This window comes from Pan paniscus, chromosome 14 (genome assembly GCF_029289425.2).
Source record: "Pan paniscus chromosome 14, NHGRI_mPanPan1-v2.0_pri, whole genome shotgun sequence".
In the NCBI taxonomy this organism is placed as follows: Eukaryota; Metazoa; Chordata; class Mammalia; order Primates; family Hominidae; genus Pan; species Pan paniscus.
Window position 1 is genome coordinate 24,445,731 of NC_073263.2, and position 15,762 is coordinate 24,461,492.

The window sequence follows — 15,762 nt, forward strand, 5'->3', positions numbered from 1 at the left end:
ACAATTTAAGCTTCTTAGCACGTAAGAACTCTCTCTGGGCTTTACAATAAGTAGTATAGCACATTTACGAAATCCTGTTTGGCCAAGTTATGTGCCCAGTTGATTTGGTTAGTTCACCCATATAAGCCATGTTACTGTGAAAAGATTGACCAGGCGAAGCTGAGTGTGATGGCATACACCTTTAGCCCCAGCTACTCAGGAGACCCAAGATGGGAGGATCCGTTGAGCCCATGAGTTCAAGTCCAGCCTGGGCAACATAATGAGGCCCTGTCTCTTAAAAAAATTGACCAGAATTAATTGTTTACTCAGTTAATGGGCTAGCTCAATGAAACTCTGGAACTAGAAACCATATTTAGAGAGCCTATAGAGCCTGCATTATGTTATCTGTAATCTCTTCTGTGTTACCAATTCTTTATTCTTGGAGATAGATTTGCTGATTAGAGACATCTAAGGCAAGCTTGTCCAACCCACAGCCCACAGGCCACCTGCAGCCCACGATGGCTTTGAATGCAACCCAACACAAATTTGTAAACTTTCTTAAACATTATGAAATTTTTTTGAGTTTTTTGTTTTGTTTTGTTTTTAGCTCATCAGCTACATTAGTGTATTTTATGTGTGGCCCAAAACAATTCTTCCAGTGTGGCCCAGGGGAGCCAAAAGATTGGACACCTCTGCAGTCACTCAGTTTCAACTCTGCAAACTAAAATGGATGATGAAATTGGATACTCTGCATTTCATTTATCTGTCAGATATTTATTGAGCATTTTTTTAAACTATGCATTACTGTCTGACAGTATTTGCTGAAAGCTTAGGCTATGGTACTGCTAAATTTTAATCATTTAAAACTGTATTACCACATCTATCAGATAATGTAAAAAATTTTGTTGAATCAGTAATTAAAATTTCTGGTATTTCTATTATTTATGGGTAGCAATTCAAGTTAGATTTGAAATCCAAAGAACTTCCAAAGATGGGCAGTGGAATCATCATTACAAAGAGACTTTTTTTCTTTCTATTAAATATTTCTGGAATGGCTTCTATGTGACAGGCACTATACTAGTCATTAGGGAATATGATGATGCACATAATACATCATCATTCCTGTTCTCTTGGAGTTTACAGTCTAGTTGACATACATGAAATGTATATAATGACTTAAAAAGTATTTAAAATATACCTGTTTTTTACAGCTCCTCAATGTAGCTGCAGAAAAGATACACATAAATAAGTTAATATGTAATATGGGCCCTCAGTAAAATAGAGGGATGAAAAAAAGATAGGAAAATGAGGGAAAAAATTGTAAAAATAATACGAATCCATGTTTAAATTGTTTTTTTTACTACATATAGTTGGTTCAAACTATGAGTGTATCTGTGTGTAAATACAGTGTTTTTTGTATATTTCAATATTGTATGCTATTTTTATAAAACAAGTTGCCATTGTTTTCTGTTGTAGACCAGCTGGTGGGAGTGACAAGTGGACAGCAACAGCTTGTGACTGTCTTTCATTGTACCTGACTGGAGCTGTAGCAACTATAATCTTACAGGTGGATAGTGAGGTAACAAGTTACAAGAGATATGTGCTGATGATCTCATTAATGTTTCCATCGATTCCATTTATTTTCTTTCTTGTAGAGAAAATAGCAGCCAACTATTTGGATTTTGTTACAAATTTTGTTGGTTTTATTTCAAAGTATAAGAGGCATATATCTTTTCAGACCACTTCAAAAATATTCTTTGCTTTCTTTTTTCTAATTTAAATGTTTTATTACATTGAGTAGAATTTTGTAATTCATTTTATTACTATTTATGTGCTTTCTCCAGTTTTATACCTTTTTCCATATGAAGCAGAATATATGTTTTGTAGTTCTTTTGCTTTTTGTAGGAGAAAAAAGGCACACCTTGGAAAATATATTTTGATTCTCTAATTTACAGAGAATGCAAAAGAATAAAGAAACTTGTTAACTGATGTTGTATTCCTCACTTCCCAACTCCCCATTCTGTGACTGGAAAAAAAAGTTTCCAGTTTGATTTTTTTCTTTAATTTCACCTTGACATTGAGGTTTTCCTGATGCATTTCACAAAATAACTCTCTGTTCCACTCTCTTCCATGCTCTTTGCTTTTTTTAAGATGGAGTTTTGCTCTTGTGGCCCAGGCTGGAGTGCAATGGCGCGATCTCGGCTCACCGCAATCTCCGACTCCCAGGTTCAAGAGCTTCTCCTGTCTCAGCCTCCCGAGTAGCTGGGACTACAGGCATGCGCCACCACGCCTGGCTAATTTTGTATTTTCAGTAAAGACGGGGTTTCCCCATGTTGGTCAGGCTGGTCTCAAACTCCCGACCTCAAGTGATCCGCCCACTTCTGCCTCTCAAAGTGCTGGGATTACAGGCGTGAGCCACCGCACTCGGCCCAGTGCTATTTTTGGATGTGTTTAGATATCAAAATAACTTGACTCAGTTGGGAATATTTCTTGCTTAGAGAAATGTAGAAGAACTGCCTGTGAAATGTACATTGTTTATATGAAGATTTCATTTTGGTGTTTCATATTTACTCTGCTCTTAAATCACTACAGGAAAACAACACAACATGGCCATTACCTGTGAAAATTTTCTGCAGAGATGAAAAAGGAGAGCGTGTTGATGTTTCTAAATATTTGATTAAAAAGGGTTTGGCTTTGAGAGAAAGGAGGTATAGACTTTTTAAAAAAATTTTGACATCAGTTTGTGATGGATGCCTCTTAGTTGCGTGTGCAAATCTTCTTATGTGTGCTTTCAAGTCTGAATTGCATCTTGTTTGCTCTTAAAGATTTATAAGCTGACCCTGAGGAGCCAGCTCAGAAATAGATTCCTTCAGAATTGCTCATTTCATTTTTCAGGCATGTCAGTTCTTGCACACTTAAGCCTGTTTACTGACATACTTGCTTTTGTAATTTCCCCTCTCCTTTGACATTTACACTGTAAACCAAAGAAAAAGAGAACAATATAGTGGATACCAGATCTGAGCCCTTTGGTATCCTTTGCTTAGACATAAATGTTTAGGCTTTATTTTAGAAATTCTGGTAGGTATATACCTACTAGATGTATTTATATGAAATGTAAATGTATTTATATGAAACAGGATGAGTAGCAAATAAATAACAGTATTTACATTTAAAGATCCTTTTGGGTTCTATGTTTGGAGTTTAAGCACCTTTGGTCCAGGGACAGGATCAGGATATGGTTGTGGCCCTAGCTTAATCTTTTCTCTCTCTCTCTCTTTTTTTTTTTTTTTTCTGAGACGGAGTCTGGCTCTGTCACCCAGGCTGGAGTGCAGTGGCGCAATCTCGGCTCACTGCAAGCTCCACCTCCCAGGTTCACGCCATTCTCCTGCCTCAGCCTCCTGAGTAGCTGGGACTACAGGTGGCCGCCACCTCGCCTGGCTAATTTTTTGTATTTTTAGTAGAGACGGGGTTTCACCGTGTTAGCCAGGATGGCCTCGATCTCCTGACCTCGTGATCTGCCCGCCTTGGCCTCCCAAAGTGCTGGGATTACAGGTGTGAGCCACCACGCTCGGCCTCTTTTCTCTCTCTAGAGATTTAGAGGTATGTTGGAATTGGAGACACAAGTCCCAGTTAGCCACTTTGTACCATATATGGCCAGATCTCCGTAGATGTGTTTGCCTTAACTTATATCTTACCTTCTTCAGAACAGGGATCCCAGTCCTGATGAAACGGAAAGAGAATTAGAAGTCAGAAAGAAAGTGGGACATGAGGCTAGATATGGGAGATATGGCCTGGATTGCCCGGGCTTTGGCATACAGCTAATTGCTTTGCCTTTAGGCTAAGGCAATTCCTTGATAGAAGAAATGTTAGAATGGAAAATGCTAGGCAAGTTAATACTACTGACATTGTCTGCTACCAGTTGTAATGTTCTTTACTGCTTTTACAGACTAAAACTACTAGCTATCTTAAGGCAGCGGTGGGTTGAGGGACTAGCAGGGTATTTGAGGAATTATGTGGCTTTTTCATAAATGCTTTATTTCCATTGATTGATTGATTGGTTGATTGAGACAGAGTCTCATTCTGTTGCCCAGGCTTGAGTGCAGTGCTGTGATCTCAGCTCACTGCAATCTCTGGCTCCTGGGTTCAAGCGATTCTCGCACCTCGGCCTCCCAAGTAGCTGGGATTACAGGCATGCGCCACCATGCCTGGCTAATTTTTCTATTTGTAGTAGAGACAGGGTTTCATCATGTTGGCCAGGCTGGTCTCAAACTCCTGACCTCAGGTGATCTTCCTGCCTCAGTCTCCCAAAGTGCTGGGATTATAGGCGTGAGCCACCATGCCCGGCCCTTATTTCCTTTTAAAAGTACAGGAGATGAGAAGAAAAAGAAACTTGCTATAATTCCACTAAAACACAATCAATATTAATATTTCCTCCTAAGATTTTATTTTTTTATACAGTAGGGATACCTATTTTTTTTAATTGGAAGGGAATGATATAAAGTAGAAAAACTGAGTAAATATAGCATATTACCACTTAGGTAATATATGAATATGGTATATTCATATATACGGATAGTACCTTATTTTTTAAGAGACTCATGTTTTCTTTGTATTTTTGGATGCTAATAGCTTGCCAGATGTCTGTTCTATGTGTGGACTAAATTGAAATCATCTTAAAGGTGTTGTATCTTCTAGTAACATTGAATTCATTGTACAATGCTTGAGATATACATATGAAATTTTAAGAGAGCATAGTCTGTAAATATAGAAATTTAAAACATTTACTTAAATTTTTATTGCTTTTTCTCATCAGTCTCATAATTTAAAGTAGTTTTAATTTGAACTGATGCTAATTTTTATGTAACAAATTAGAGCAAATATTTTCTTTCAATTTCATGTATATCTGAATGATTCTTTTTATGTTGTTTTACCCAGAATTTTATATTTGCTTATGTTTAGATGTGTTCTTTTTTGGATGTTACAGAATTAATAAATTAGATAACAGCCATTCATTATCTGAGAAGTCTCTGGAAGTCCCCCTGGAACAGGAAGATTCAGTAGTTACTAACTGTATTAAAACTAACTTTGACCCTGACAAGAAAACTGCTGACATAATCAGTGAACAGAAAGTGTCTGAATTTCAGGAGAAAATTCTAGAACCAAGAACCACTAGAGGGTATAAGCCACCAGCTATTCCTAACATGAACGTATTTGAGGCAACAGTCAGCTGTGTTGGTGATGACGGAACTATATTTATAGTACCTAAACTATCAGGTGAGACCTTCTATGTTATGTAGGCTCTAGTTCTCTAGTAAGAACGACAGGGATTGAAATACTTTGGGCAACCTCTTTGAACGTTATTTTCACAAGGTTGTTAGGAGGATTAAATGATTTCACACAATGCATGCAAAGTGCTTTTAATAATGCCTAACATAAAAATCATTTAATGCAGTTTTTCATTATTCTAACATAGCAGTGTTATATAATTATAATTATGTGAGTGCTATTCTCAGTATAAGAAGAAAGGAATTTGGAATTTCCATTTCCACTACTATGGCAGATGAACAACCCTCCCAAATAAGTCAGATCAGATGCCAATTTTTTTTTTTAATGAACACTTACTGAGTTGGCATTAAAGAACATACCAAGCTCCAAAACAAACTGAAATCACACACTGGGAGGTAAGCATGTGCCAAAGAAGGCAATCATTCTAGAGTTGCTTCATAACTATAGAACCTTGAGCAACTGTGATAACTACATGAAGTTAAAGAAAAAGGAAATAAAGGTCCAGGCCCCTTTACTCAAAGTGGGAAATCTAATAGGAATTCCTCATGTGAAGATGGGATCCCAAAGGATGACTCCCACAATGGGTCAATGTGCTGATCACATTAAAAATCACTAAAAGTAGAGTTCAAATGAATTTTTTGAAGTTACTATAAAATGTTATTTATGTGAAAGAGTATAAAATGTATTATTTAAATAACAACATTAAGATGAGTAGCCACATACACATTGCCCATGATAAGAAGCAGCATCGCCAGAACTTAAGCAGACTTGTGTTGCCCCACTTGAACACGTCTCCTGTTTTGCCACCCCAGATACAGCCACTTTTCTGAATTAGCTAATTATCATTTCCTGTGTGCGTCACTAAACAAATTTTTTAGGTTTTCCATCTTTCAAACTTTATGTAACCAGAACCAAAATGTACATATTCTTTTGTGACTTTTCATCAAACTGTTCGAGATTTGTCCACCTTGGCGCATTTCACTATATTTCATTCATTTTTTAAATGAATTAATAGCATTTCCATGAATGATTATGTCTCGGTATCTGTTCTATTGATAGACACATGTGTTTCTAGATTTTCTGTGATTACAAAAAATCCTACTATGAACATTCTTGTACCTGTCTCTTGTTACACAAGCAGAATTTTTCTAGGGCACATAATCTAGTGAACAGAATTGGTAATCATTGGCCAGGCACGGTGGCTCATGCCTGTCATCCCAGCACTTTGGGAGACCGAGGTGGGTGGATCACAAGGTCAGGAGTTTGAGACCAGCCTGGCCAACATGGTGAAACCCCATCTCTACTAAAAATACAAAAATTAGCTGGACATGGTGGCACGAACCTGTAATCCCAGCTACTCAGGAGGCTGAGGCAGGAGAATCATTTGAACCCGGGAGGCAGAGGTTGCAGTGAGCCCAGATCGTGCCACTGCTTTCCAGCCTGGACAATAGAGTGAGTGAGACTCCATTAAAAAAAAAAAATTGGTGGATAATTTCTAGGTAATGTCAAATTGTTTTTCAAAGTTGTTTATAACAGTTTACACTCATCACTACCAGTGCATGAAGAGTCTTGTTACCCCACGTCCTTGCTAACACTTAATAAGGTCAGATTAAGTTCTACCTATCCTAGTGGATGTGAAATTGTCTCTCACTATGGCTTTAATTAGCATTTCCTTGACTTCTTATGGCGTAAACATCATTTCTTCTATTTGAGTCGTTTGTATTTCTGTGTTTTTGGAATGCCTATCCATGTCTTCGCTCACTTTCCATTAAGTCATTGCTTTCTGATTCATGGTTCTTAATATATCCTGAACACTTATCCCTTCTTGGTTTTATGTGTTCCAGGTATCTTCTCTTAGTTTCTTACTTGTCTTTTCAGTGTCTTTTGGGAGTTTCTGGATGAACAGAAGGTCTTAATGTAATTTTATCAATCTTCTTTGTTTTTTGGTTTTGTATCTCGTTTTAAATCCTTTCTTGGGCCAGGCGCAGTGGCTCATGCCTGTAATCCCAGCACTTTTGAGAGGCCTAGGTGGGTGGATCACAAAGTCAGGAGTTTCAGACCAGCCTGGCCAATGTGGTGAAACCCCATCTCTACTAAAAATACAAAAATTAGCTGGGCGTGGTGGCAGGCATCTGTAGTCCCAGCTACTCAGGAGGCTGAGGCAGAAGAATCGCTTGAACCTGGGAGACAGAGGTTGCCGTGAGCCAAGATTGCGCCACTGCACTCCAGCCTGGGTGACAGAGCAAGAATCCGTCTCAAAAAAAAAAAAAAAATCCTTTCTTACTCTGATGTCAGAAAGCTATTTCATTATATGATCTTGTAAAAAAATGTTTATAGTTTTGTTTTTTACATAAAGTCTTTAAGCTATCCCGGAATTGATTTTTCAGTAGGTAAGAAGAGATCCAATTTTTTTTATAGGTTTAGTTAGTAGTCCTAGCTCATCGGCTTATACTCCACACATTCCCCACTGATCTGCAGTGCTAACTTTGTCAAAGATTAAGGTTCCATGTATACACGAGTTGTTTCTGAACTTTCTGTTCTGTGTTAGTGCTATTTATCCCTACACCAATACCAGTTTTTTTCCTGAAGATAGCCTATACTACTTTTAGTGTGTATACAAGTTACTTTGTTGTGTATCCTATAACGCTTGAAATCCATTGGATTTCTTGTTTTTCTTTAGGTGCATCTTGGCTTCTTAAATTGTGTGTTTTATTCACTGTACCCTATTGTTTCTGTGGGAGACACTGTGTTCAAAGTGTTGCAAGGTCACAAAGCAAAGGCAAAGTTAGGCTAGAGATGAGGAAAGGTAACTTTTCTGAGAAACGCTCCAAACCCCATGGCTTTGGAAATATAGATAGATATGGACAGGGAAAAAATACTGGTAGACCTTTTTAGAGTTAGGAACTTTAGGGAGGTAGGCATAGATCAGACAAAGGGGTTCAGCCTGGCTGGAAGAATAGAAGTAATGAAGTTTGGTAAGAATAAGGGAAATTAGGTATATGATGAAGTAGTTGGGTTTTTAGCATCATGATATATGAGGGCTGCCACTCAGGATTTTACTCTTTCCTCCATGATTTCAATATTTTTGTGCATCTGTAAACCTTGGGATCCTTGAGAGTATAAAAATCCTGGAGCCCCATTTTTTTTGTACACCTAAGAGTGGCAATGACACATGTGGTTGGCAGAATTTAGAACTTAGGCCACCAGTGATTATGTAGACATCCTCAGTACTCTCCCAGCATGGAAGAGAAGCAATATGAAACCGGTTTCTATAGGCTGCAAAATGACTCTTAGATCAGGACTAGCATAAATTAACCTGCTTTCCACCACTGTGTCTCCCTTATTTTCCTCACCTTGGCACTAAGATGCTGGGGGTGTGGGTGGAGGGTTTCCAAGTTTGTAAGACCTGTCACTTACACAAGTTTGGAGGCTCTCTATGAAAAAAGAATACAGGCTGGGTGCGGTGGCTTACGCCTGTAATCTCAGCACTTCAGGTCAAGGCAGGAAGATTGCTTAAGCCCAGGAGTTTGCGACCAGGCTGGGCAACATGGTGAGACCCCATCGCTACAAAACATGCAAAGATTAGTTGGCCATGGTGGTGCATGCCTGGGTCTCAGCTACTCAGGAAACTGAGGCAGGAGGATTGCTTGAGCCCAGGAGGTCAAGGCTGTAGTGAGCTGCGTTCATGCCACTGCTCCAGCCTGGGCAACAGAGTAAGACCCTGTCTCATTTTCTAAAACTAAAATAAATACAGAAGTTTATATTTCTTGAGAATGAGAAAAGAAATCACAACAAATAACTGGAGCTTTAGGAACTTTTGAGAATATTCAGGTCCCTCATGAGATCTTTAGGCTTATGTGCAAATGCTGCAAATGCTTCCTGACTGTAACCTGGGCCCATCAGAATAGTCGATAACTCTAGCACTCGTAGGGCTTAGTGTCATTAGCTCCTAATTAGTACCTATGGATAAGGGTATGGTAGCTATGAATTTACTGAAATTTTTCTCTCATTTGTTGATCTCCTAAATATATTTTTTAATTTGAAAGACAATAAAATCGGTACAATTGGCCGTTCGAGAAAAAATAACGTTTGAGACCTGTAGTAATAATACTTAACCCAGAAACTTTGCTTGACATGTATAAATAGTCATTGTTCAAACTAGTAGCCTGTTATCTGCCAGGCAGTGTGCTGGATGCTTTACATTTAATCCTCCTGCAGCACTTGATGATACTGACAGGTACTGTTATTCCCAGAAGATGCTGTTACACCCAGAATAGGTGGTGGTATTACGGAAGGATAAACTGAGGCTTATTGGGGGTAAGGGAACTACCCAAGATCACACAACTAAAGCAGTAAGATGGGAATGGTAACTGACTCCAGAGCTTACCTTCTATGGTATCAGTTATGGATATATATATATATGTTTACTGTGGAACTAATGGGCCAATTAGCAATAAAAGCAAAACTGAAATTTTAATTTATATTCCCATCATCATACTGTATCTAAGCAACAAGTAGTATATAACCTGTGTCCTATTTTACTTAGGGCTGTCAAACTGACCCTATTTTGAATTGGTAGTACTTTCATATTAGGCTAGCTGGTTTGTGTTTAGAGCTCCTTATGATGTTTGTACTCTCAAAATATAATCAAAGATCATAATATTGTTTGTATGCTATTACTAGTATGTTTTAAAACACACACAGATTTTTACAAAAGTTCTGTTTGGGGGACTGGTTTTTAATTATACTACTGAAGAAATGAAGTTATTAAATTGACAAATGATAGGGAATTTTCCTTAATGCTTTCTATCTTTAATACTTTTTTTCAGAATTTGAGCTAATAAAAATGACAAATGAAATTCAAAGTAATTTAAAATGCCTTGGTCTTTTGGAGCCTTATTTCTGGAAAAAAGGAGAAGCATGTGCAGTAAGAGGATCCGATACTCTGTGGTATCGTGGCAAGGTGATGGAAGTTGTAGGTGGCGCTGTCAGAGTGAGTCTGATATTCTTTTGTGACAATTCTAAAGCTAAATGCTATAGCATTAAATAGTCTTGTGCATTTGAACACGAGAAAGTTGGATTAAAACATCTTTTGATGAAAATTTTGTAGGAAGATCAGTTATATTGTACTTTTATTTGTAATAATTTTCGTTTTATTTGCAAATATATTTAGTAACCTGAATAAGCAAAAAATAGGGAGGGATTTGATCATTGGTTAATGGATAGACCTCTTAGTTGTAATTGGTAGCCCTGTTTCCACACATAGTGTTAAGTAAAACAATATGTTTTCCAGTATGTTTAATATCTCGCTAGCAAATTTGTTTATGGCCCTGTTAGTTTTTCAGGATAACGACTAATTTACCTTTCCAGAATAATGAGGTAACTAACACTCAGGTTTCAGTCAAAATCTTCAAAAATAGCTACATCCTTTGAAATATATATATATACATATATATATATAAAATATAGATGAAAATACCTCTAATACATTGTATTTACTAAGTAAAGGAATGAAATTGATGAAGTACTTCATCATATATTCAGCACTTGAAAACTTTAATTAGGGGTGAGGGGAGAAAAACTTAAGTGAAAAAGTCTTTTTTCCACCTGGACAGGAGTTTATTTTCTGTTTGATGATGATAACTAATGATTACATAGCACTTCAGGTTTTTTAGCTTCCTTCACATATATGCATTTATATTTTATAATTTGTTTACAGTTATCCTAGACATAGATTATTATTCCCATTTTACTAATAAGAAAATTGAAATTTAGGTTCAGTGACCTGCCAGGGTCACTGGGTAGTAATGCTAGAGTTAATATCCAAGCATCTGATTCCTAAACTTCTGATTCTAAGTCTTACACTTTTTCTATTGAACTACAAATTTTTAATGGTTTTCATAGAAGTAAAATAGTTTCAAATTTGGGGTGAGTACTTAAACATCTGGATAGTTATAGGGGTTATCTGAGCAACTTGAATGTATGTGCAAAGTGACATACATTCGAGTTGCTCAGATAACCCCTGACCTTTTTTTCTTTACAAAGGTAAAATGAAATTCAGTGTTCATCAAGTTATCATACTTCATGAACTTTACATTTGTGGAATCAAAATAAATAAGATGGTGAACTTTTATAAAAATTCTCATGCTGTCCAAATATCTGTTTATTTTAACTTACTTAAAAGAACTTTGATAGTTTAATCATCACCTTTTATTTTTTTCATGTGGTCACTTTACATTTTTAGTATACACAGTGGATTTTTCATTTCTTAATCTGGTATCTTTCAAAGTTTATCCTGTGATTCACATTAAGAAATAAATGTCTCGTGAAACCATATCCTAATTATCTGTGAGGTATTCAGACATTTTTTGTTTAATTCTATTTTATTTTTTAATGGTAATTGCCAAGCAAATCCAATTAAACAGTGATATGTTCATTTCATTATGTTGGGACAGAAGAAATAATTTATTGGCATTCCTTATCCTTAAGACAATTTAGAAATTGAATTATCAATATTAAAGCATTTCAAAAAGGGATTGCTCTTGAGGAATTTGTAAATCCAATAAAACCCAGTTTTTTTCAAAAAAAGTCTGATGGGTTAAGTGTAAGAAAACCTTTTTACAATGAGGTTTGATACACTATTGGATGAGGGAATAAATACAGTATTGCTTTTTTTCCTGGAAATTTTTGAAATCCAGATTTTAAACTTTTCAGATGTCTTTTTTTTTTTTTTTTTGAAACAAGTTCTTCCTCTGTCACCAGGCTTGGAGTGCAGTGGCACAGTCACAGCTCATTGCAGCCTTGACCTCCCAGGCTTAGGCAGTCCTCCCACCTCAGCATCCTGAGTAGCCGGGACTACAGGCGCATACCACCACAGACAGCTAATTTTTTTTATTTTCGTTAGAGATGGGGTCTTGCCGTGTTCCCAAGGCTGGTCTCAAACTCCTGGGCTCAAACAATCCACCCACCTCTGCCTCCCAGAGTGCTGGGATTATAGGCATGAGCCATCAAGCCCGGCCTGTCTTTCTTCTAATAACAGGAAATTCCTTTTGTCCCCTAGCTTTTAATAATAAATTTTAACTATAAATTGTATTTGTCATGTTTCAGGTACAATATTTAGATCATGGATTCACTGAAAAGATTCCGCAGTGCCATCTTTACCCTATTTTGCTGTATCCTGATATACCCCAGTTTTGTATTCCTTGTCAGCTCCATAATACCACACCTGTGAGTACATAATAATTTGTGGAATGATTAATTTTAAATATTAGTTTTTATTAATAATTTTTTAGAAATATTTCGAATGTAAAATGAAATTTCAGTTGCAACAAAAAAGTAATAAAACACCAACAAGTTACTAAGACAGCTAAACAGCCTTTATGAAGACAGTTACAAAATTATACTCAAGGCTGTAAAACATCTGAATAAATGAAGAGACATGTTCATAAGTGGGAAGGTATAAGATTGCAAAAGTTTATTTCTTTATCAAATGAAATTACAACAAACTTGAAGCTGGAGATCAGATAAAAGAGTGTCTTATTCTGTCTTGCTGCATAACAAATTAAGCTGAGACTTAGTGGTCTAAAACAACAATAAACTTTCATTATCTCATGCAGTTTCTATGGTTCAGGGATTAGGAGTGGCTTAGCTGGTTTGTTTTGACAAGGGGTCTGTATTAGTCCATTTTCACAGTGCTATAAAGATACTACCTAAGACTGGGTAATTTATGAAGAAAAGAGGGTTAATTGACTCACAGTTCTCCATGGTTGAAGAGGCATTAGGAAACTTACAGTTGTGGTGGACGGCGAAAGAGAAGCACATACCTTCTTCACAAGGTTGCAGGAGAAAAAGAGATTGAAGGGGAAACGGCCAAACACTTTCAAAACCATCAGTTCTTGTGAGAACTCACAATCAGCATGGGGGAAACTGCCCCATGATCCAGTCACCTCCCACCAGGTTCCTCTCTCGACACATGGGGATTACAATTCAAGATAAGATTTGGGTGGGGACACAGCCAAACCATATCATGGTCCCTTGTGATACTGCCGTCAAGATGTCCACCATAAGTGTAGTCACCTGAAGGATCAACTGGGGACAGAGGGTCCACTTCAGATGGTTGACTCACATTGCTTTGGCAGGAAGCCTCACTTCCTCACCATGTGAACCTCTCAACGCATAAAGACGTAACAATCACTATTCCTTAATGAATACATATTGTAGGCCTTGTTACAAGCACTGCATTGGCATATTGGTCTTTTTTAAAAAGTCTTAAATGTAATGTTTTGTTTTTAAATGTAGGGGGTGTGTGTGTGTGTTTTCTCACCTCTGGCTGAACAGGTTTATATTTTTAAAGCATAAAATGAGTACTCAAATTATTCATTTTTAAAGATTATTTTTATCATGTACCTATGATATTCTCTGAGAACTGCTTGTGTATTTTGTACTACTATCTGATATTATTTGTTTATGGCTACTTTTGTGTATCTTAATTTGCCTCTTGCTCTGATTTTATGAAAGCATAAAAGAATCTGAGTTTATTAATCTCAAATAGGTTGGGAATGTCTGGCAACCAGATGCAATAGAAGTTCTTCAACAACTGCTTTCAAAGAGACAGGTGGACATTCACATTATGGTAATTTAAAGTATATATAGTTGGTATAAATTACTTGCCATAAAATATTATAATTAACATAATTTGAGGGATATTTTTGATGATAAGCAATGGTATATACCTTCTTATGTGAATTGCTTGTTAGCATAAAAGAAACTACCAGTTTGGTTCCTGCGCCTGCTTTAAATAAGCCTGCTTTTGAACAAGTTCCTGAGAACTTTCATAACCATTAAAGTCACTAATTTGAAAGATTCTTTATTAACAGCTTGTTTTGTTACAGGGAGCAGTATTAAATTGTTGGACATGTTTATAATTATATGTAGCAGTTTCCAAGATGGTGCTGAACACTCAGCACTGTCTCTGGTCCAGGTAATTCTGGGAGTCTATCATGATCTGTGTCCTCAAAGCCCTTATCTGGTTAGTGAAACAAGGCAAAAACCTAAAACATTTGCACTACAAAGTAACATGCCAAGAGCTAAGTGACTGGTGAAAAGAGTAAATGTAATAGGAATTTAGAGATGGTGAGAATTGAGGTAGCCCTTGTAATGTTCTCCTGACTGGGGAAATGAAATGCACAAAGGTACAGAGAGACATTTTAGGGAAATGGTGTAACTGTTTGACTTGAACAGTGGAGGTTTGGTGAAGAGTAGTGGTAGTGAATAGCATTCAGGAGAGGTAGGGGCCAGTTGGTGGGGTTGATAGGGAGAGCATCAGTGGAGGTTTCTGAGCAGTGAGGTAATAAGATCAACCTGCAGCTGCTATGTTTGCAGGGCCCGAATGGGAAGATATATGGTAAGGAAAGTATTTCTGTATTAAAGGATGATGATAGAGTGATAAAAACCTAAAGGAGGCACACACTTACTTACATAAGAAAGTGGCTTTTGTTAGTACTAAGAGTCCCTCCCTAGTTACTTAGTCTCCATGGCAAGTCACTGAAATATGGTAGAGATTGAAATTTTTAGTTTGTCTAGACAGCTTTCATTGCTTCTTCGCTTAATTGACACAGAAGAATAGCTTGTGGTATAGCAAAGGCTGCCAGGTGTCTCAGAGACCACGAATGTGCATGCCACACAACCCAGCCGACAGCAGGCCTTGCCCAGACTCACTCCTCTCCCTTGTACACAAAGGGAGATGCTAACCGAGGGCCTCTTAGGTGCTAGCCTCTGCTCTAGGCCTGGACACACAGCTGGGGGCTGAGCAGTAGGAAATCCCTGCCTTTCTAGAGCTTCCATTTCAGTGGTGGGAAAGAGAAAATAAACTATGAGGAGTATTAGATTAGATAAGAGAGAGGCTGATAGGAATGGCATGGCCAGGGAGGAGGTTCCACTTTAAACATGCATCTGGGAAGACGTCGCTGCAAAGGTAACATTTGAGTCAACACCTTAAAATGGTTAGAGGACAGACCACGCGGGTGCAGGGAGATGAGCGCTGAGGCAGGAGCAGGGCTAGGAGGGAGGGGACTGCATTGGCAGAAGAGGGAATGGTAAGAAGAGATAGGACAAGATCTGCTGGGAGGCAGCAACGGTAATTCAGTGAGGAGCAGTAAAACAGTGAGGAGCAGTGAGTTTGGACAAAGGTGGGATCAGTGGAAATGAAGAGAATTGCTGTAGGTCAGCTTATCAGTTAGGGACACATTCAGTACCCAATAACTGTAAGTGAACTTTATTCAGAGTTTTAAAGTTACCATGATTCCTGCTTTTAGACTGTTTCGAGTCCCACCAATTTTGGATTTTTAAATGAAACTTTATTTCTTCACCTCTGAACGTAACCTTTTCTTTCTCTTTGTACGTAGTGTAATTTATTAGTATCATCTAAAGGTGATGTATTTGGGAATTGGAATTATATATAACTAGTTATTTTGTGGTAAATAACTAGAAAACTCTATG

At 37.5% G+C, this 15,762-nt stretch overlaps 1 protein-coding gene across 9 annotated transcripts in view; it reads left to right on the forward strand.

The window, feature by feature from the left end:
* RNF17 (ring finger protein 17) overlaps window positions 1–15,762 on the forward strand; it is a 133,281-nt gene that overhangs the window by 100,986 nt on the left and 16,533 nt on the right. For 7 of the 9 annotated variants that reach the window (XM_055096554.2, XM_055096552.2, XM_003812609.6 and 4 more), the window contains 6 exons: window positions 1,456–1,558; window positions 2,572–2,687; window positions 4,964–5,253; window positions 10,095–10,258; window positions 12,373–12,492; window positions 13,817–13,897. In XM_055096554.2, coding sequence (XP_054952529.1) covers window positions 1,456–1,558; window positions 2,572–2,687; window positions 4,964–5,253; window positions 10,095–10,258; window positions 12,373–12,492; window positions 13,817–13,897 — 874 coding nt within the window. The remainder of the gene's footprint in view (window positions 1–1,455; window positions 1,559–2,571; window positions 2,688–4,963; window positions 5,254–10,094; window positions 10,259–12,372; window positions 12,493–13,816; window positions 13,898–15,762) is intronic. The other 2 variants (XM_055096553.2, XM_034936471.3) reach the window with 1 other exon arrangement.